This window comes from Gadus chalcogrammus, chromosome 20, assembly GCF_026213295.1.
Source record: "Gadus chalcogrammus isolate NIFS_2021 chromosome 20, NIFS_Gcha_1.0, whole genome shotgun sequence".
Taxonomy (NCBI): Eukaryota; Metazoa; Chordata; class Actinopteri; order Gadiformes; family Gadidae; genus Gadus; species Gadus chalcogrammus.
In genome coordinates, this window is record NC_079431.1 from 13,933,800 (window position 1) to 13,955,803 (window position 22,004).

General features: G+C 46.5%; 2 protein-coding genes across 2 annotated transcripts; one reads left to right on the forward strand and one right to left on the reverse strand.

Moving 5' to 3' along the window:
- Positions 1-54: 54 nt before the first annotated feature.
- tmem30c (transmembrane protein 30C) lies at positions 55-3,801 on the forward strand. Its single transcript, XM_056580545.1, has 7 exons — positions 55-680; positions 971-1,087; positions 1,204-1,311; positions 1,761-1,851; positions 2,126-2,278; positions 2,418-2,630; positions 2,979-3,801. The coding sequence occupies exons 1-7, from the start codon at positions 483-485 to the stop codon at positions 3,164-3,166; spliced, it is 1,068 nt and encodes a 355-aa protein (XP_056436520.1). The 5' UTR covers positions 55-482; the 3' UTR covers positions 3,167-3,801.
- dcbld2 (discoidin, CUB and LCCL domain containing 2) lies at positions 3,733-20,660 on the reverse strand. Its single transcript, XM_056580544.1, has 15 exons — positions 20,156-20,660; positions 19,005-19,229; positions 18,392-18,529; positions 15,355-15,406; positions 15,185-15,257; positions 10,762-10,895; positions 9,941-9,981; positions 9,620-9,817; positions 8,655-8,779; positions 8,002-8,149; positions 7,596-7,736; positions 6,761-6,854; positions 6,582-6,631; positions 6,335-6,466; positions 3,733-5,957 (listed from the first exon to the last, which is right to left on the reverse strand). Exons 1-15 carry the CDS (start codon positions 20,259-20,261, stop codon positions 5,485-5,487), a joined length of 2,130 nt encoding a protein of 709 aa, XP_056436519.1. The 5' UTR covers positions 20,262-20,660; the 3' UTR covers positions 3,733-5,484.
- Between the last annotated feature and the right edge of the window lie 1,344 nt (positions 20,661-22,004).

Below are 22,004 nucleotides of genomic sequence, written 5' to 3' on the forward strand. Positions count from 1 at the left end.
TAGTCAGCTCCCTTGGACCGAACATCCTGTAAACAAAAGCAGATCGAACGCATGAAAAACGGGAGGATTTCTGGAAACTACGTTGTACCGTTTCAAGGGGGAGGGATGACTTTTTGTTTGCTATTTGTTTTTCTTGGCCTGTTAAACAACAGATAACAATGTTTTGCTGAAACGTGACTGGCTGAAGTGTAAAGCCAAACGGGGCGGCGGGTTGGAGATTAGAATGAGGAAGTAATATTATTTCTTTAGTTAATATGTAACAGCCAGCCAACAGTCTGTTTCAAAGGTCTGTCCCCACAATGCAAGGCCTGCTGGGAAAGCCTCTTGGCAGAGTCCACTGGAGTAATAGTGAGTGAAAACACTGGAGGAAGCACCGCTGCTGAAACACAGAACCGGAACGAGACGTAGAGAGAAGGTTGTCCTGTTTGCTCTGTGATCCTTCTCCTCTTCCGCCTATCGGCCCACCGCTGGGACCCCCTCTCATGGGTAAAGAGGCGGCCAAAACCGGGCCCCTGGCTCATAGGCCAGACAACTCGGCCTTCATGCAGCAGCGTCTCCCGGCCTGGTCCCCCATGCTAACGACTAGCACAGTCCTGCCCTTCATGTACTGCATGGCTGTGCTGTGCCTGGTGGTGGGAGTGTCTTTGCTCATCACCGTACAGGGCACACAGGAAATGAAGGTGCGTGTGTTTTTTTTCTTGAGGTCTGTTGCAAGAAACGGGACACATTTTATATTTGAGTTGACACCCAGAGATGGGTCCATAATGGAAATATGTATTGAATTTGAGAACATTATTAGAATACATGTACGAAACATTGAATGACGCTACAAGGTGTATGGGTCATGTTCTGATAAGATAGATGCAATAAAAAGGAGGGATTGGAGGAGATTGTGGTCTTGATCGCAATAAGATCAACAATATTGTAGTAGTATAGTAGTTACACTACCTATTTTCCCTCCCTTTCTTAGTTGGACTATACAGAGGCCGGGACATGTAACAACTGCTTTCAATCCCTTAAAAATGTCTCCAATGCGGTAAAATCCTGCTCATGTCGAGTGGTGTTTACTCTTGAACACGAATTTAAGGTAAACATCCAAATCCAAATGTTGGATCTATATCCATGCATTATACCTATATTTTTTTTGATGATTTCAAATGAAGGATACTGATCTTGACTGATGCGAGTCTTTGTTCTGTCCAGGGTGATGTTTTCTTCTACTACGGGCTCCAGAACTTCCACCAGAACCTCCGCAAGTACATGGACTCCCGGGATGATGCACAGATGGTTGGCAGAAAGCAAAATCTCAAGGTTTGGCACATTTATGTTTTAAAGCTTCACTTTAGTTTGGCAGTTTTCTCACTACCGCTATGCATTCCACCTTTCAGTTTGTCCTGGTGGACTTTGCCGGAATTTTGAATCCTCCTTTCATTCAGCTTCTTTGATTCTTTATAGATTTGGGATAATCGTGTCCTTGGGGTCATATCGTGTCCACTATATAGATAGTATGTGTTTTCTAGAAGTAGAGGTGTATATAAAGGTAATATAGAATGTTTATCCAGCATTATCTTCTCAAGCTTTCTATTTACAGTCTCTTAAAGGACCATGTGGAAGTCCAATTTCGGCAAACCTTTGTGAGGTTTCTTCCTAAAACCAGAGTTGTGGGCGGGACACAGCTTTTCAATGACCCAATTTGGAGGAACAGTAAACCTTTGCAGTTGCCAAGCAATGTTGTCCCATTAACCTCTTCCTTCCTCTAGAACCCAAGCTCATACTGTGAGCCATATATAAGGGATGAAAAGGACGTTCCCATTGCTCCATGTGGTGCTGTAGCCAACAGCATGTTCAACGGTAAACAGAGATGTCCTAACTTATCTCCCAACTTATTTTGGACACCCTACACAATCTTTAACTGCCTCATCACACACACCTTCTTTCTGGACTCGCCCTTAATCACAGATAGTCTCAAACGGCTTCACAGGCCCACGTTATATGACACACCCTACCCTTAAGCTTTTTCAAGCGCTAAAGGAAAAATTCCCCATAATTATCAAGGGAGAAATTATGTCAGGGAAGAACAAAGAAGAATTGAGCTGACGCGTTTGTTGTTTCCGTAACATTCCAGACTCCTTCGCTCTGCAGTACCAGGGTCAACCCGGCGACCCCATCAATACCGTCCCTCTGTACAGGAAGGGAATCGCCTGGTACACCGACGAGAATGTCAAGTTCCGCAACCCGCCCAGGAACAAGAGCCAGACCCTGGCCCAGGTGTTTGAAGGTAAAGGAAAACATCTTGCTCCTGGATACCAGGGTGGAAGTTGTCTTGTTTGCTATCTCAACAGAATGTTCTGACCTCATCCATTCGGCGTTCCTGACTGCACACCGCGGTACTTTGAATCCAACGCACCAACCCACAGGCACAACCAGTCCCCCATACTGGCAGAAGCCTGTGTACCAGCTGGATCCACTGGACGCCACCAACAACGGCTTCATCAACGAGGACCTGATCGTGTGGATGCGGGAGGCGGCCTTCCCCAACTTCAAGAAGCTCTACGGGGTCCTGGTACGAACCCAGGAGCCCTTCACCAACGGACTGCCTGCTGGGAACTACATCATCGACATCGTCTACAGTATCCATTCAGCGGTTCAGTTCACGAGAGGGGCTTCTGTCAGGCTGTTTTATTCAAATAAAATTGAAATGGAGGGCAGAAATGTTATCAGTAGATAAGGAATTAGTATTGAGGTTGGCCAAAAAAAAAAGGCCTATCCAACAGGAAATGAGGTACCCTTGCTAAGTGTCAGTCCACTCTCTGTTTCCCAGTGTTGGCCTACACTGACTAAATCTTTTTTTTCCTTACGCTGCTCATAACCCCAAAGTCTTAGACATCTCCCACTAAAAATAATCTATTTTAAGGCCAGGTGTGTTTAGGTTACTTCTGTTAATACATTTATTTGGTTTTCCTTAACCTTTGTGTCAGACTTCCCCGTACAGTACTTCAAGGGCAGAAAGCAGGTGGTGCTGTCTACAGTGACGTGGTTCGGAGGCCAGAACCGTTTCCTGCCCATTGCTTACCTGGTGACCAGCGGCCTGGTGTTCATCATAGCGATCTTTCTCACTGTCATCTGGTGGAAGTTTGGCAAGGATGCTAAGAACATGAACGAATGACGGCACTTTTCTGTAAAACTTGTATAAAGTGTCAATGTTTACACTTCAGCACTTGAATGTCAATCGCTGAGATTGTTTTGTTTGTTTAATTTTGGGAGTGGAGTGACACTGGAAATCAAACAAGTTTGTCAGATTTAGGACCTTCTATTTTTCCAATTGTATGCTATTGCCTGAGACAGCTTTTATACCAAATAAATTGGTGGTAAATATCTCTAACACCATAAATTAAATCCATGCCTCCATTTGTGACATTCATATAAGCATTTGTATTTTTGCAGCAATTAAACTGCCAAGGATTACCAAAATCCAATCATTTAAATGGATATCAATTTGACCAGCAGGTGACAGTGTTACGTTTCAGTTACGATTTGAACCATTTATTTTTGATTTATTTTTTTGTCAGAATTGCATCTTGACCATATGAAATTGAAAAGGAATAGCTGGATGCCTAAAAATCTTTATTTGTTGTAAGTTTTTTAACTGGCGTTATAAAAAAAAACCGCATGAGTGGAGATCCCAAATCGCCCCCATTGTAATTGGATTGTTTGAGAAGACGAAAGACGTCGCACTTTTAGAAACTCTTTATTTCTCTATGTACAATGAGTGAGAATCACAGAAACAACCAACCCATTACAGTGAGCTCCATACGGCATGAACGCCCGGCATCTAGAACTAACTAAAGCAAAACGGATAGGGAGCTCTAGCCGTGAAATACAAAACTCCTATACGACAGCGCATTTCTGTCTCTAAACGTAGAACACCAGCCTCCTCCTTTGCCCTTACAAACTCCATCTCCCAGAATCCCCGGGTACGAGGGGCTTTGAAGAAGAGGACTGCTGGCACTAGTGGATACCTTGTTAAGACAATGAATAGTCCTATTCTATAACTGCAAGCCGCATTCCGTCTAAAAACAACATCGAGGGACCCACATTCAGATACAGAGACACATTTTGATTCACACGGATACAGTCATCTCATTATATAGATATACGTCACGTCATGCTCGGACGCACCCAAGGCGATCGATAGGAACAATATAATCATCTAAACGAAAAGTATCAGCCAATGCATCTTTTGGTCTCCCCTTTGACTTGGTTTTGGTACCCGACCAGCTAGCTGATCACACAATAGTGTTCATTTATTTATTTTTTATCTATATAAACTGTTCTAAACCGCACTAATAAGACTTTTTATGCTTGGGGGGGGGGGGGGAAATAAACTATTATAAAACAAAGTCAACATTTGGTCTTAAACAGAAGAAGCATTTCCTCTTCTGGGGCAGCTCCTCAAGATTGACCGTTTGGTTCCCTCTTCTCCAAGTCCACACAGAGCCTACATCTGAGGTTCTGGCAGTACATATCAATGAACATTGAAGCTTCAGCAACAGTGCAAACAATAGGTCTGATTTGGAGTCAGCGGTTGGGTCATAGTGGTTGGGTCGATTTGTTTTTTGGAAAAAAGAAGATAAAATGATTTTCTCATCAGCAGGATGATGAAAGAATAATAAATAATCATTCAAAAATGTTAGATTTGCAGAAAATGTGAATTTCACAAACTGATGCAAGGTTAGGGCGTTCTTAAAGAGAGACGACGCCTCGAAAAATAAAGTACCGTTCATATTTCTTTTTTCAGATGTTCGTAGGTCTGAGATAACCTACACAGAGGGATCCCCCCTTTGATACAAAGGTTCTGTTAGGAGAGTAAAGAAATCCCTTGAATTGATGTAATGAATATGTAATTCATAATGACTGTCAGAAAGACCAAGCTCAGTACCTGATAAAAAGAAAAAAAAAAACGATTGCAGATATCACAGTTTAACAAAACACGAGAAAGAAAACGTGTACTAAATCACAGAAAGGGGGACCAAGTCTCGCTCGTTCATTAGTAGTCAGCTCGTCCCGGCACCCCTGTGTACGCCCCTCTCACGTCTGAGACAAACACATTCATCTTTGAGGTTTCAGTGATCGGACTGTTATGGCACAAGGCGAGCACACTGCGGCCATGTAAAGACAGGTAGAAACACACACACACACACACACACACACACACACACACACACACACACACACACACACACACACACACACACACACACACACACACACACACACACACACACACACACACACACACACACACACACACACACACACACACACGCCCCATCCCCAAACAAGAATCTTTTTGGTCAAGGGCTCATCAAATGTGCACGTCACTTTTACAGTTCAACCAGCCCCCCCCGCCACCTCGTCCAACAGCGTGGGCTCTGGGGGGCGGGGCCTATTGGAAGGGCTATCTGAAACGCCGAGAGCGCCATCTCAGCACTTCCCCATGGTTTTGTGGCTGCCGTTCTGCGGCACCTGATAGGTCAGCTCCTCGGCGGGCGTGGCCTGTCCGTTGGCGCTCTTGGGCGTGTCATACGCCGAGCGGCCACCGTGCTTTCCGCCGTGCTTGCCGCCGTGTTTGCCGCTGTCCATCTTGGTGAGCATCAGGTGGGGGCCGCCCCCGCCCCCGCCCATGAAGCTGGACACGGCGGCGGCCGCCGCCTGGTGGTTAGCGGCGGCGGCGCTGGCGGCGATATGGCAGGCCTTGTCGATCACGATGGGCGTGGCGTACTCCGAGCCCGAGGCCGGGAGGGGCTCGGCGTAGGCGTGGTACACGTCCGGCGGGATGGGCGCGTCGTACAGCTCGGGGCCGCCGTAGCCCGGGCTGGTGGGCGTCTCCTCGGGCTTGAAGGTGGAGCGGGCGCCCAGCGAGGTCACCGCGCCCGTCACCAGCGGCTGGGCGTACTCTGAGGTGGATATAGAAACACAAAGAGGTTCGATCACCCACTCTGGCACGCGGACCGCACACCCTCCAAGCGCCTTTCTCCGACATATTTTTCTCCCCCAGTTAAAGTTTTAATGCGTCCAACTTTGGGGGCCAGAATATCCAGCGACGACGAGGAGCTGATTTCGGAAGTGAAGAGATAATATTTGATAAAAAATGAAAGCCCTTGTAAGAGCTCGGCCGATCCTCCTGTTAAAACAGTGGAGATGGATTGACAAAGCAATCTGCCGAGGCGTCTTTAAAGCGCCTGCATCTGTTGCTCCACTGTTCTGTGTCGTCTGCTGGGGGTAGAGGGGTTGTGGGGGTTGGGGGGTTGGGGGGGGTCAACCGGAGTCTAACCTGCAGGTTCGGCGTGGAGCCTCGGGGCGATGACCCTCCCTCGCAGCCGGCTCAGGTCGCTGCTGTAGCGCACCGAGTCATCCCTCTCCGCCATCTTGGATGGCAGCAGCTGTTTCATGCTCTTCCACCAGTCTAATGGGGAAGGGGGGGGGGGGGGAGACGGAGATTGATTTGCCACATCAGGCTCACAACCTGGGCAAACTTCTTCCTGAATAAAATACAGGAAACATCTTAGTTTTTGTCATACCTGTGCGATCCCAATGAGGAAGGTCATATGTTTCCTCCGTGCTCCCCTTCCTACAAAAGAAGGACAAACGATGCAAAGAGGTCACATGTTTGACTTGTGTCCAGTGAGCACCGCTACTTGAGGCACTCATTGTGTTATAATTGCACTACAATGAAAAGGAAAGTAAAGGTGAAAGTAACCTGTTTTTCCAGTGCCACGCACAAACCACGGTCAGGATCAGTGCCGTCAAGGCCATGACCAACACTGGCACCAGCACAGCAATCAGCGCCACGTCTGGGAACATTGAGAAACACACTCAATGACGGGAGAAGGAACCGCCGTAAAGAAAACATAACATGCTTAAAGGGATATGGACAGGGTAATTCGATGGCTTTCTTATTGCTGCAATTCACTATGTTTGAGAAAAACAAAAACTATGTTTGTATTGACTGATGTCAATTGTCTTTTTGCCAAATGTTGAGCCTGATTGAGGTCACATGGATTCAGGCAGGTGGAGGTCACCTTCTGAACGGAACAGGAACAACAAACAGTCTGACGGAATGGCAGCATGGCAAAACTAACATATGAAGGTATGATTAAATACATTACTTCATATGTTGCAGCTTGATGTGTGACAGCAAAAAGATAGGCTTTCTGTTGTCCAGATATTTTTTTTCCTTGTGTGAGAGACAGCAAAAAGGACAGCAAAAAGTTCAAAGTTCAAATTTTAACTTTGGACGGCAATGCCATCTGCCCTTACTGTAGCCCATATCTTCTGCCCGCCTCGCATAGTTTACCATCCTGCTCTCATCCATTGAAATTATATACAATTTGCAGTCCGTTGTCTGCCTGAATCCATGTGAACGCAGCATTAAGCAAAACCAAAAAGGTCCCGTTTTAATCAAAGCACAAATGTTTTTTTTCTTAGCTTGCTTCCTACTGACCTGACAATTAAAAAAAACATTTAGCACCTGCCCGGACACGGCTGTGTGCTCATCGCCCGAGACCCTTCAGCGCTGGCGGTCTCTCGCTCACCTTTGCTGGTGTGCGGCGGCATGGTGGTGTTCCGGATGTCGGGGGTGTGGGTGATGTGACTGTACTGGGGCGGTGTGTTGGTGACCACGGGGGGGCGATGAGAAGGTTTAACAGGACGGGTATCACGACTCCTCGGGCTCACTGCACAGGAGAGGACGACCAAGGTTAGCGCATTCATTTTGAGCTATACTCCAGAATGTAATGTACAACGTCCGTCCCCCACCCAGGACACCAGGGATCTAGATTGTATGTTACGGAGCCGAACAGAACGCCGACCGGGCGTCTCTTGTCTGATGAACCACAGCCTGACTCATGTTGAGCTGCGCACGCACACAGGCACGCACGCACACACGCCGTTGGGCTTAAAGTGATTCTAAAGGTTTACCGCTGAGCGTCCATCCCTCACCCATGGGAAGCAAGCAGCCCAGCAGCTCCAGCTTGAGGTTGATCCTGTGGTACCACTGGGTGGGGTTTATCCTCACGTACCGCGCCTCGATCGGGGGGATGAAATTATTCCTCACTTCGTGCATGTTGTTGGTGTTGCCTTGGAAAATCTGCAAGGTAACAAAGTTAACAGTGATATTCTAATAGTCATAGCAAGACATCAATAAAAACACACTCGGAGGCTTTCGTATTTTTCAACTGAAAACACATTATATCGGAAAGATTCAGAATGTCCTATCAAGAAGGACTATTAATAATGACACCGATTTTGAAATAAGCGGGCTGTAGCTAGCAAACTGTGGCGTGGTAGCTTCATGCCCATAACTTCCAGCCGCAGAATCGATACGCATTCATTATGGATGCCCTGGTGTCCCGAGTTGTCTATCATAGCACTTAGGTCCAACCGCCTGCATCAAGACAGCTCCCATTTCCTGCCATAAACATGCCTCAGTCAATAGCCTGTTACCATGGAAACAATCTGAGTGCTCTGCCCCGCCCCGCCAGTCCCCCCTTAAGTGACATTTTTGTCCATTTACACTAATTTGAAAGGAAGAAAAAACCGCACATGTGCACACAGACACACACTAAGATATGGATTTTCGCCTCGTGGAGCACCTTGTCTTGGGTGGAGTCGCCTTCCCGGTGGGCGAGCCACTTCTGCCCGTCGAGGCTGTAGAGCACGCGGTACGCCGACACGTACCAGATGTGCCCCCTCAGCGTGGACCCCGTGGTGGTGATTCCTGCAACGTCATTGGGGGGGGGGGGGGGGGGGGGGGGGGGGGGGGATGAGATATAGCAGGTGTGTGAGACCGTCCTGATCTCTGAGTTGACGTGATGTTCATCTCTGCAGGTCAGTCTGGCCTCGATCCCGTTGAAAGCCCTTTCCAAAAAATCCTAAATGTCCAGACCAATCAGTGGGAGGGAGTTTAAGTTCTTGGCGAATCAAAAGCGCGGTCTGCTGAATTAAAAACAAAATGGCTGCGCCCGAGGAAAGTGCAGCAATCTGTGGAGCGTCAAAACAGTAACGGCCAAAATAGACTAAATCGGATTTTGCTTTTATTCAGCAAGAGCAAAGACAGGCCGAGTTCATATTTGTGACAAATAAAGCTGAAACCCTAGGGTGAACATCAGGATGGCCTCACAGGACTAGAAACACAGTAGCGTCCCTGCTAGTGGAGGCTAGCTGCTAATGGCTAAGACCTGCAGGGAGGGTGCTTGGCAACACAGAATTACTGGTTTTGGCAAAGAAAAAGAGGCGTGGTGTCCTCTAGCAAGATATTCAACACCGCTCACTAGAACTCACAATAGGCAGGACTATTCTTTTGTCACAGAGGAGCCGGAACTATAGGCCCTCATTAATCATCCCACTATGAAACGCACAACAGGTAATCCCAAAGGGCTATGTTTCTTCAGAAGCCCTGGAGGAACTCAAATATGACTCAAAAATGACCAGTTGACCTCAACTCCTGGCTCCTTCAAGGTGATCAAATAAAACGTCAGTACGCATCAACTCGTGCATGTGGGGTGTGTGTTTGTGTGCGTGTGGGGCGCACGCGATTGCGTGTTTGTGAGTGGGTCACCTGTGATCCTCGTGGGCCTCTTCAGGTCCACCTGCAGCCACTGCGCCTGGTCGAGCTCGGCCGGGGCCCAGGGGAGTCCCGAGGTCTTGAGGCGGGCGCCAGACGCGTTCCACGCGCCCTGCCAATTCCACGAGGAGGAGGCCGACAGCTGGAGGTCGTTCACGCCCCCAGACTCCAGCCCCAGAGTGCCGTAGCAACCTAGCGGCACATATAGGGGGGGGAAGCGTCAGTACTCGAGCGGTGCGTCAGAGACACAATGACGTGCGTTTAACAATGCGCACACACATACACACACACACACACACACACACACAGGCTCACCGCTGGTTTTGAAGGTGAACAGGCTGTTGGACAAGTACCCCCTGTGGAGAGACGTGGATATTGTTTAGACAGCTCCAGTCATCAAGGCGAGATGGCTTGAGATGAAGGAACGCAGGAAAAACTAGTTTGGCAATCAATAGGGTCTTAAAAGAAAGGGTTGGGCAAACAGAGTGGAGGCTGAAACATGCTTCTGCAGAGATCTTTAGAAAAACACTTAACGCGTGTAGCTCTGCTCACCTCGAATAATCACGTCACTCAGTCAGAGCAAGTTGCTGCGATAGCTTCATTTATTTTTTTTCGTCTATCATGCAGTCACTCGTATCTGATCCCACAACAACTGATTGCTCGAGTAACAAAGGGTTTACGTAATGGAACTGGTGATTTGCGGGAGAGACAAGTCTGGGCTCATCTGTATTTCAATGTGTACGACCAAAATACCAATACAAAAGAAGATTGTCTTTGGCTCTAAGAGAAGGGGATGAGGGGAATCAGAGACAAAGGGAACTAGAAATGCCCAGAGAAAAAGAGAGACAGACAGAGAGCGTCAGAGAGAGACACAGAGAAATACTCGGACTGAGAGAGAAACAGACACAAAGAGAGAGAAATAGAAGAAAGACAGAGAGACGGACAGGCAAACAGACACAGAAAGAGAGGCACAGAGAGAGAGAAACAGACACGAGAGAAAAACGGACAGACAGACAGACGGACAGAAAAAGAGAGAGAGACAGACGGCCAGACAGAGAATTGCAGACAGAGACAGACGGACAGACAGCCAGACAATATAACGGTTATATAGTTTGCATGGCCGGCGCTGCGCTCACCCGGTGGAGGTGACATTGTTGGCCAGCGTGCCCTCGTAGTGGGGGATGCCCTTGCTGCTGACCACGCTGATCCTGCCGCCCGCCACATTGGACACCACGCCGGCGTGCACGGCCGCCGCGCACAACGGGGACGACTGCAGGAGAGGGAGACACACACTGGGTTACCTCTGCCGACCTCCCCTCTTTAAACAGGTGATGGGTCAGAGTTGGGTTTGTTGGTTGCAACACAAAATGGTTGCATATAAGGAGACTGGCTTGGGTACAAACACACAGGTAAGACGAAAGAAAACTAAAATGGAGGTATCTCAACCATACGAATAATGTTGGGTCTGTAAATAGATATTGCATTTCCAAGTCAGATCTTTTAAACGCCCTCTCAAAGAGATTACGGTTTCTAAATTTTGATTGCATTGTGCAAAGCCAGGAAAACGTCTCCCATCGTGTGGAGGTGTACTAAAGTACTTGTTCCAACACGGTTGTTCGACAAAGCAAATGCACCCGTGATTATCCAACAACATATATTTATGCTCTGCTTTCTGAATCTTGGTGAAGGTTGTTAAGAGAGTGAGCACCGCGACCAAACAGATAAGACACCATGTGTCATACTGCACCAATCCTTGGTTGACCCTGACCTTGTTCATCGGCCCCCGCCATGAGGCCATTGTATGACAAACCACTGCGATAGCGGTAGGAATACTTCAACAAGCCGCATACTAGCTGCAGTATCCTGCAGAAAAGCGAAAACTTTTCCAGGGTTTCACAACATGATGGTCTTCCTCCTCCTCATCCCCCCCAGAGAGCAGAGCTCTCCCCAGCCTCCAGACCGAGGCCGATAAAGGCAGATGAGTCAGCGTGAGGTCACCTCCCCTGCAGGGGGAAACCGCGCCGAAAGGCGCTGGGAATGATTCACCGCGGGCCGCATTCCAAACCAAACCCGCTGCCCTGACGGCGGCGGAGGAATGGACAATGCCCGGTTCTCCCCTTTCGACCGCTAGCTACTTCCCAGGAACAGCTGCTAGTGGGAAATGTGGTTGCCTTTCCTTTTTTTCTCCTTTTACTGGAAAGGACCCACACTGGGATTAACAGCTGACACATACTTTGGGGGAAAACATTTAGCGGCCCATGCCGTGAGACAAGCACAGTGTGTGTGTGTGTGTGTGCGTCTTCTGACACGCGTGTACAGCGACGAATGACGAGCTTTCAGGCTTTTGACTCTTAAGCATCCCGAAGCACACACGCACACCCCACATCCAAAGGCACACCACGGCAAACCACTAAAACACAAACACCCAGTCCTGCTCCAAAACCACCGCACCCAGTCAGAGAACACAGGAAAATCGGCACACTCTCTTGTCTGTGTTTGTGTGCGTTTGTCTGCACTCTCTCTCTCTCTCTCTCTCTCTCTCTCTCTCCCCACACATACACAAACACACAAAAGGACAAGTGGAATGCAAGAACCACGGTTGAAAAGGGATCGGAGTCGAGAAAGCCTTGAGACAGAAGGCAGACGAAGTGCACAGCGGGGTCTGGGTGAGGCGGTGTCAGTCTGTATCTGTGTGATAGATGCTGGCCCAATCGCCAGCCTCCCTCGCAGACCGCAATACACTTAGGACAACGGAGCAGGGGAAAACAGAGAGAGAGAGAGAGAGAGAGAGAGAGAGAGAGAGAGCTCTTACTCCTCTTAACACCGACGCTATCTCCTTTATATTTATTACAGAGCAAACATGCCTCTGTGAATGCCTCTGTGAGTGTGGCACGGTGCGTTTCCCATGCCTACGTGGATCAGGGCGGTGGCTATTATGGATAAACGTATGCTAGACATGTAGACCGACACCGTCGATGAAAGTGTTTGCTCACAGTATTACAACAAGAAACGCTTTCCGCTCACATGCACACGCTACAGTTTCTCTGGGCCTGTCCAAATATGTGTACATGCATATACATGGTGGTTGCACAAAAACACATTCTAGGATACTCTATCTCCCACGCGCACACACACACACAGCGGTCCGGTCAGCACCCTCTTACAGCTGGACTGGATTAGAGGCGCTGTGTCTTTGGCCAAACAATTAGCTCACCTCCCCCACACCTTGTGAACCCGCCCCGCCCCTGTGCCCCAGGGGCTCCTCCCCCCCCCCCCTATTGAACACACCCCACTCCTCTCACAACCCTCCCGTCAATAATACCCCCTCCCCCCCGTCCCCATTCCAACCGCTCTCTCTCTCTCCCTCCCTCCCTCCTATCGGCACTAAAAGATCTGAACATGAGGTCATCAGCGAGAGACTATGCGCCCATGACCTCACACACCGCAGAGGGGGATGGGGATGTGTGATCATCAGTTGGGGACACACACGCACACCATGAAGAGGGGCCCCGTTTACAGAGAACTTTCTAAGATCAAGAGAGAGAGGGAGAAAGAACCATGCGGCACAGTTTCAAAAGAGGTAGGCCTTGGTAATGCCCTATCGATCTGTACCGTATCTTCCTCAGATTTTTAAAGACTTTGGCAGTCTCTCTGGATATAAAATGAATTGGTCCAAATTAGCCCTGCTTCCATTGAATGAAGCTATGTGCAATTGCAAAGCGATTTCTCGGATCCCCTTTGTGAAACAGTTCCGTTATTTAGGTATTCAAAATACATTCTTCAGTTAATATAACTAAAAACAATTTTAATTCTATTTTTAGAGCTGTGGAATCAGATCAGATTTGGAGAGATGGATTCAAATACCAAACTCTATTCAGTCACGATTTTCTTTAATGAAAATGACTGTTCTCCCTCGGATAAACTTCTTCAGTTCTATGATTCCCCTGCCACCTCCAGTGGGGTATTGGGATAGGCTGAATTCACTGTTAATTAAATTCATTTGAAAAGGCAAACGCTCTCGAATTAAATTTTCCACTTTACAAAGGGGAAAATGCGCAGGTGGCCAAATCGCCCTAATTTCAAACTTTATTTTTGGGCCTTTACCCTTCGCCCCCTTCACTCTTGGTTGAATAGTGATATTTCTTTCTCCTGGCGCCCGATAGAGGAGAAAGTCTATGTGTTCCCACATAGACTGCAAGATGTAGTACATTGTGATATTCCTCTCAAACTCTAACCTTAAATTTGGGCCAATAATATCACATTTCATTTCAGTCTGGCGCCTGGTGAGCAAGCACACCAAGAACAACATCAAAATTCATCTGCATTTTCCTTTATTTCATAACTATGATTTACTACTGGGAGGTTGGCCTGTCTCATTTCCTTACTGGTCTGATAGAGGGATCCATATAATTTCTGATAATACAAAAGATTTCACTCTTCGCTCATTTCAGGATTTTCAGCAGCAGTTCAATTTACCAACGTCGTCCTTTTTCTATTTGCACTTGCGTTCTGCTTTAAATGCCTTAAGAATCCCCTGGGGGCAAGAACTACCACTGCATTCAATACAATATATATTCTTGCATTGGTACGCGAGGTCTGGTCTCAAAATTATATTTCTTGTTGATAAAGGCAACATTCAAACCTATGCCAATTGATAATATATGGAGAAAAGACATCATTAATTCCTTCTGTTATAAATTGGCCTAGAGTCTGGTCCAATATTTTAATCTCTTCAAGAAACCCTAATCATCAGATGACACATTATAATTTTGTCTGGAGATCATATTTGAATTAAATTGCACTTTGCACCCGGGGTATTCCGGGAGCCTTTTATTCATATGATGTCCAGAGGTCTTCAAATTTTGGATATGTGTATCTTCTTGTCTTTCAGTAATCATGGAATGTATTATACCTTTCTCTCCATTGGTTCTCCTTCTGAACGATGATTCTCTTCTAAGGTTTTCTTTTCAACAAAGGCGGGTGTGGCAGGCCGGTCTAACAGCAGAAAAACTATTTTTTGCACTACGTTGGAAGGCCCTGCAGTCTCTTCAGAGGCATCAATGGCTGCTTGCTTTTATGGACATTCTCAATATGGATCAATCAGTTGGAAGAACACATGGTGCAAAACCAAGGAAATTGGATATTTTAGCTGATTCCGCAGAAAGTGTTAAATTATTGCTTTAACATATTATTTGTCTGCAAGTCCTGTTGGTGGGAGGGGAGGGGGGTGGGGGTGTAGGTCTGTCTCATGTCTTCGTTGTTGTTGTTGTTGTTTGTATGTTATAAACTAATAAAAAATTGTTACAAATAAAATAAATAAATAAAAAGAGGTAGGCCGACAAGCATGCCACAGCAACACAAACCCTAATGCAAAACGCAGGGACAACCTGGAACTGCAGGGCGGAGGGGAGCTACACTGTGTTCAACTATGTGTCCCCTGAGTGCTTCATTCTTAAAGCAATGATAAGCAAAGGTGGCTCAAGTACAACGTATCCACCAATATCCATATATACAACACACACACACATACACAGACAGAAGAAAAGGACTCATGCTCACTTCTCTGTAGCCATTTGGTATAGTCCCAGAAACCTCCTCGAAAGAGTTCAAACAGCCAGCTGGACAGTATTTGCTAAACAGGGAAAAGAAGAAATTCAAGTTTTAGTCTCTTGCTGCTGTCAAGACGCGACGCTGAATACAATAGACACTTGCAGGTCTGAAGAGTTTACCTGTACTCTGCCTCAGTGAAATCTGTTCCTTTGTCCAGGCAGGTGATCAGATCTGCAAAAGCAAACAAAGAAAATGTATTGTCAGCATTGCCCTCCCCGACCAGATCATTATCACTATGGATTGATATCGAAGACCTTGACAAACCCAACCTCCCTCCATGCATTTCATGTGTGAAGCAAGGTGGCATCATGATCACGCACATTTTCGACAGTCATATGAGCAGAGGAAAGTAATCCCTGTTATCACTGTAACCTAAAAAAAATGTAACCACAAGGGTGATGAAACACACCATATATAGGCAGGGTGAGGGTTGACAGGATGAGGTGAGTTGCCTGAAAAAATATCACTGGCTGTGGGGGAGGTCACCACACAATTCATGACAACCAAATCATCCCAGCTAGCCAACCGGTGAGTCAGAGTCTAGACCCCCCAGCCCCCCACGATGACCATCATTCACGGCGGTGAGTGATGCCAATGATTTACTTAACCGGGCAAACTTGTGTCCACCCACGCGCATCCCTTTGTGCAGCCTTGAGTGTCATGGTAACGCATCCGTACGCAAACAATGGATCATCTCCTGTTGACAGGCATGTTTGTACATCGTTGTGGGGTCCAGGAATCAAAACCAAATGGTTTCCCTCCCGTTTACAGATAAGACCTCAATACAAACTGAAGGCCACAATTGTGGCGGTGTAAACAATATAATCCTTGTATCATGACACAACTGTGCAACAATTAAGCACATATACTGTATATATATATATATATATATATATATATATATATATATATTATATACACACTCATACTTCATGAGTATTCCATGGTGTACATTGTCAACTGATGCTTACCACCAGCAAAGCACTTATACAACACCTGGATGGTTTCAGATAAAAGCAAATATTTTACTCAACGTTTTTCAATGTAGGAAGACCCGCCCATAATTGAATACAGGATAACCTCGGCTGGTAGATCACGCCACTAAAGCTAAAACAAATCAAATGGTTTCAGAAAAACCAGACCACTTTACGGTTATGAGGCAGTATCAAAGAATGCCGAAGATCCTAGACCTTTCTCAGTCTCTTGTTACAGTATCAATATGCTATATTGATATGCATTGCCCTTTCAGAAAATTGAGGCTGGAAAAAAAGGATCCAATATCACGCGGGCCAACTGACAGGCTTATGTGATATCTTATCAGTGAGAAATTGACTTGCTGACTCCCTGGTTTCATGGGGGAAGGGATGTATTCCGGCATATCCCTCTGTTCTGCCACTGCTAACTTAATTCGGACAGTAGCCCTTAGCTCTTCATTTTTTTACAAAACCATTTTGAGATCCTGTATCTAGAAGCATTTGTCTTTTTTTTTTTCCTTCATCTGCCATTTGTTCCCTCGTATGCACTCACTGCAGAAAATAACCACACTAAACACAAAGAGTGAGCGTGATGCCCAAGCAACAACACGAGCGAGCACACGCACGCACACACAAACACACGTGGAGAGTGCAACCTGACGAGTAACAGACACAGAGACAGAAAATAACAAGTGCTTCTCTCCCCTCGTTCTTATTGCAGCCTCTTCTGTGAGCACTTAAAGCAGTAGCTATCTAGCTACCTTCATTGTGCATCGAACACACACACAAGTCTGCCACCATTAATGGACACATTAACAGAAATAGATACACTCGGACCCACTACCACCACCACCACCTACAAACACACAAACAGTCTATCAATACAAAACTAGGATACTGACAACCATACACTAGTATGACGTCCCCAGAACACCATTGCTTCGAGAACTTCACAGCTTTCTTTTAACCAATCCGAGTAGAGAATCGTCTTATTCTGTTGGCGTTCACTTTGTAAACACTTTGAGGTGAGCAAACCCTACATCATAAACACTCCCACTCTGCCTTTTCCACTTGGATCATGGTTCCATGGCCGCTGGACCACAGTCCCGGTACCTCCCCACCCCCCCCCCCCCCCCCCCCCCGCTGAACCCTCTAATCTGAAATTCTTTCAGAACTTACAGGGACCACAGATGCTGGGAGCTGGCGGAAAACATGTTCTGTTTCCGGCCCTGTTCCTCATAACAGAACCACACACAAAACCACGGTCAAGGTGACAAATCTTTTCCCACGAGTCTGGACAATGTGATTTTTTCAGCTACCAAAATAATCCAGAAAGAAAAAAATGTATACATTGGTAGGCTATAAAAATAAATGAATATAAATATATATTTTATTATAAAGATAAATGTAGACACACTGTCGGCCATATTGTAGTTCTAAAGTACTCCATTAGTGTTGCTGGTTTGATCCCCAGCTCCTACTCTCTAAAGTGCTGAGTTCTGGCTTCTTCTGGCTCCGGTCAAGCTGGTCAAGCATGGTTGTAAATGTGTGTGTAAATAAGTTAATGCATAAAGTGCAGCCTGAAGTGGGCCTGGCGGCTAGAAAAGTGCTCCATAAATTCTGTCCATATTGAGCCTCTTGACGATTTGCTAGTTGATAATGTATACCCCCCCCCCCTTCTCCTCCAGACACCAACAGGTGAGTGAATACACCAGAAAGAAGTTACAATAGCGTGAAGCTTTAAGAGTTTCAGGCACAAACAATATACACCTTGTGGTGTGTGGGCTAACAGTAGTCCGCTCAACTGTCTTCTCTTAGTACAGAGGCCCAATCAAGCGATGTGTGTGAATCAGGGACTTTAAGAAGACTCATGAGATGCTGGCTCAACCGCCCTCTCACCATCTCACCCACACACACCCACACACACACACACACGTCATCGGACAAGTGTGACCCCTCAAAAAAACACCACTTCCTCCAGTCCACAGACCACCTACCTCTTCGATAGCATCAGTGACATGGAACATGACCCATAAGCCACACAGGTAGAACCCCAACCTGTGTGTTCTGTGGTGCAGTAGGACAGGTAGAACCCCTACCTGTGTGTTCTGTGGTGCAGTAGGACAGGTAGAACCCCTACCTGTGTGTTCTGTGGTGGAGTAGGACAGGTAGAACCCCCTACCTGTGTGTTCTGTGGTGGAGTAGGACAGGTAGAACCCCCTCCTGGCCAGGTGGTTCCCACTCATGAACTGGACCGTGACCTTGTTCCCCGTGGAGACGTTCTGCCGTTTCAACCCCAGGCCCAGGCCGCAGTACTTCACTGTTGGCCCCGGCAACAGGAACCACGGCAAACATCAGAAAGAGAAGGGACGACAGAGTGGGACATGGGGGAGACATGTTGAGATGGGTCACCTAGACACACTCATGCTTTTTAGAATGAATCTCTTTCAGGATACTCCAGGGGGGTAGGGGCTTCAACCTCTCATGACCTCCTGCACGCGTCCAATAGCAGGACACCTGGAAAATGCATTAACCTGATTTCCCTGTCAATTCCTATGACTTAAAGTGTCTGATAAATAACTAAATAATACATGTTAAAATGTGCTATTGAAAAGTGTATTATCATCGTTATTACTCTGGACGACTATTCATGAACATAATGCTATAGTAGTTAAACGAATGCAAAATGTATTTATAAATCTAGATATTGCACTGACTATCCTTATGAATACTAGTCTCAAACACCCAGTCGCCGTCAGACTCTGTGCCCCAGCCCCAGCCCCTCTCCCTCTCACCTATCTCGCTGCGCCCGGGTCCGACGCCGTTATACAGGCGGAGGTAGTTCACTTGGCAGTTGGTCTCCCCTATGTCCAGCTCGGCGACGCGGAAGTGGACCCTGTGGCCCCGGGGTACGCTGATCTCCCACTCGCACACCGTGTTGTTGGGGTAGGTCAAGGGGTAGCCCAGAGACGACAGGGTCCCGCTGCTGGGGCCCAGGACACTAGGGCCACAGCCATCTCCTGGAGGACGGGACAAAAGCACCTTTTTTGTTTTATGCAGATAGCAGTGGATGAAGGGGCACCCACCATACAGAAGGATAACCTTGGAGGTAAAACATATGTAGATCTGTAGGCTCACTAGTAAGCTAAGCTAAAATGCATCTGTAAAAGCATAACCCCATGTCGTTGAATAAATCCTGAAAGACTAATTGTGTCTAAGGATGTGATTATTGGGAAGCCAAAAATGCTGTTTTGACTCAAAGGATCCAGTTTATGAAGCACAATTCTCTAAGAAACCGTGCACAGTGTGTATGACATATGCATGAGCCTCTTATTGCAATTCATGAACTAGCTTTCAATGAAATTGATCCGTGGTCGACAGTACAAAAAAAGGCCGATCAATTATTGTCTGGGCTGCTCTGGGCCAGCAGGCCTCAGAGATAACATTCAGCAGTCATGCTTCACGCTGCTAAGTGGATCCCTGGTCCCCGATGTTATGCAAGTGTAAGAGTGTGTGTGTGTGTGTGTGTGTGTGTGTGTGTGTGTGTGTGTGTGTGTGTGTGTGTGTGTGTGTGTGTGTGTGTGTGTGTGTGTGTGTGTGTGTGTCCCCTAACAAACACCTCCCATCAAAAAACATAAATATTAAAACATTGCCTACTTCCAGTTATTTGCATAGATTTGGGAGCTGCACGAAACCATTTAAATAACGTTAAAACCATTATCCCATTTTGGCTAAAAAATGTACGTGAATAAGCAACATGTGGGGCAAGAAAGTCGCTCAAAAACTGGCACGCAACATCTCAACAACTGTGATTGACATTACAAACACATGCAATGCAATTCACACGCAAAAGTGGTTTATGGGGATTGGGGGTGGGGGGTGCTTCTTTAATAATATCCACCAAGAGGGGGTTTTAAAAGTATCCGCGCCGTTGACTCGAACCCACCTTTCTGTGTGCGACTGCCTCTCGGGGTGAGGACGATGAGGATCGACAGGACGAGAACCCGGGCCCCTATGTTCGGTCCCCTGCCCACCATTACCGCTCTGTCCATAGCAGTCTGCAGTCTGAATGCATACTGCTCGCTTCGGGACCGGCTAGACCGCTTAGTTAGAGTTGCATTAAGAAATACATGAGAAGAATTAACAGTCCATGAAACTCAAAAAGTGGAATAAGCTTCTTCCTTCCGCGATCGTCTCTGGTTTCACCGCTCGCAAAAACAATCCCGACTTGGTTAGCTTCGCCGTGTTCTTCTCTCACTATCGAACAACTGTAGCTACACGCACACACAACCACACACTCTATCTCTCTCACACACACACACACACACACACATACACACACACATCCAAGCTGTGAAACGACTTCCTGCACTTCCGCTCCTCCTCCCACACTGCAGTTGGAATTCCGGCCCCCAAGTGGTCCGATCGTCCATGTGTCTTCTGGATGAGAAACTGAATTAGTGGAGCACAGAGTGTGTTACTGCATTTCACCCGCCAACTCTCCCATATGCGTTCCGTAGTCTGTACATTTTTTTGATTACAAGCAGTCTGACGTGGGGATTGATTGCCTAAAGTCATTTTGGGCACACAGCATTATGAATGAATACACTTTGTATAGCCTACTTATTTCAGACCTACTTGTGAGCCTATATAAACTAATGATATACTGAACATCATAAAAACAAATACCATATCCAATTTCTATAACTTTTAAAGCTTGGGATAATGATTAAAATATATAAGTAATGTGGTGTCCCTTATGTAGGCCTATGGCGACACATGGCATGGCCCCCTGGATTAAAAACAAATTTTGCACATAAATAATTGGATGTCAGTAAAGTTTAGTCACCATGATCGGATCACTGTGAATGACTGTATTGGTATGGTGGTCTCTCGGGATGTTTGATAAGGACGTTATCAACTGAATTTCTACTGAGGACATTCCCACACAGTGACCCATGCACACTTCGTCAACACATTTCGATGTTTTGAAAGAAGTTACCAATGGTAATGTGAAAGCAAAAGGCGTTCTGCCTTAAGTCTGAGTAATGTGCTTGATGATTCAGTTTTATGCCAGATTGATGGGTCAACAAATGTTTCCATGAATGCACTTGTGCGTTGGTGTGCGTTTTTTCTTACCGAGCTCATGACCTCAGATGTTATTGTTGGGTGTGGGTGTGATGTCCAGCGCCCTGGCCAGATTTGTTTTATTGTAGGCCTACTTATGCACTCTCATTTCCTAACCATATAATCATGTAATGTTTGTGCCACTATAACATTAGAGTATGATATGAACATAACATTTTCATGGAAAGAGTATTGCACTAAATACGTCTGTATGTAGCACTTTGTGTAGTGATCTAATTGTCTACCGTTTTTTCCCAGAGCAGAACTACACATTGTGCAATTTCATAGGATGAGCCATGATTTGTATTTATTACCTTCCCTCACAAGAAAGCAAACTTATTTAAGAACTCAATGCAGCTTTTGGTTTATAGAGAATATTGACTACTGAACGTTGTGTATACCTGCCCCCTGCTGGTCTAAAGGACATACTGTTATAACGTAGATGGGGTTCCAGGGTTCCAGCCATGATGGCACTGCAGCCGTGCAGAGATAGTGACCTCTAGCGGTCGCAATACGCAACAACAAGCTACAACAACTTTTGCATTGAATCTTCTACCTTTTTTACTATCTTCATCTGATTCATGTCACGTAAGAGCATTCGATACTTATATAGTATTTATAGATAAAAAGCAAGCACCACCAAGACAACAACCAAAGCAGTAAGTCTG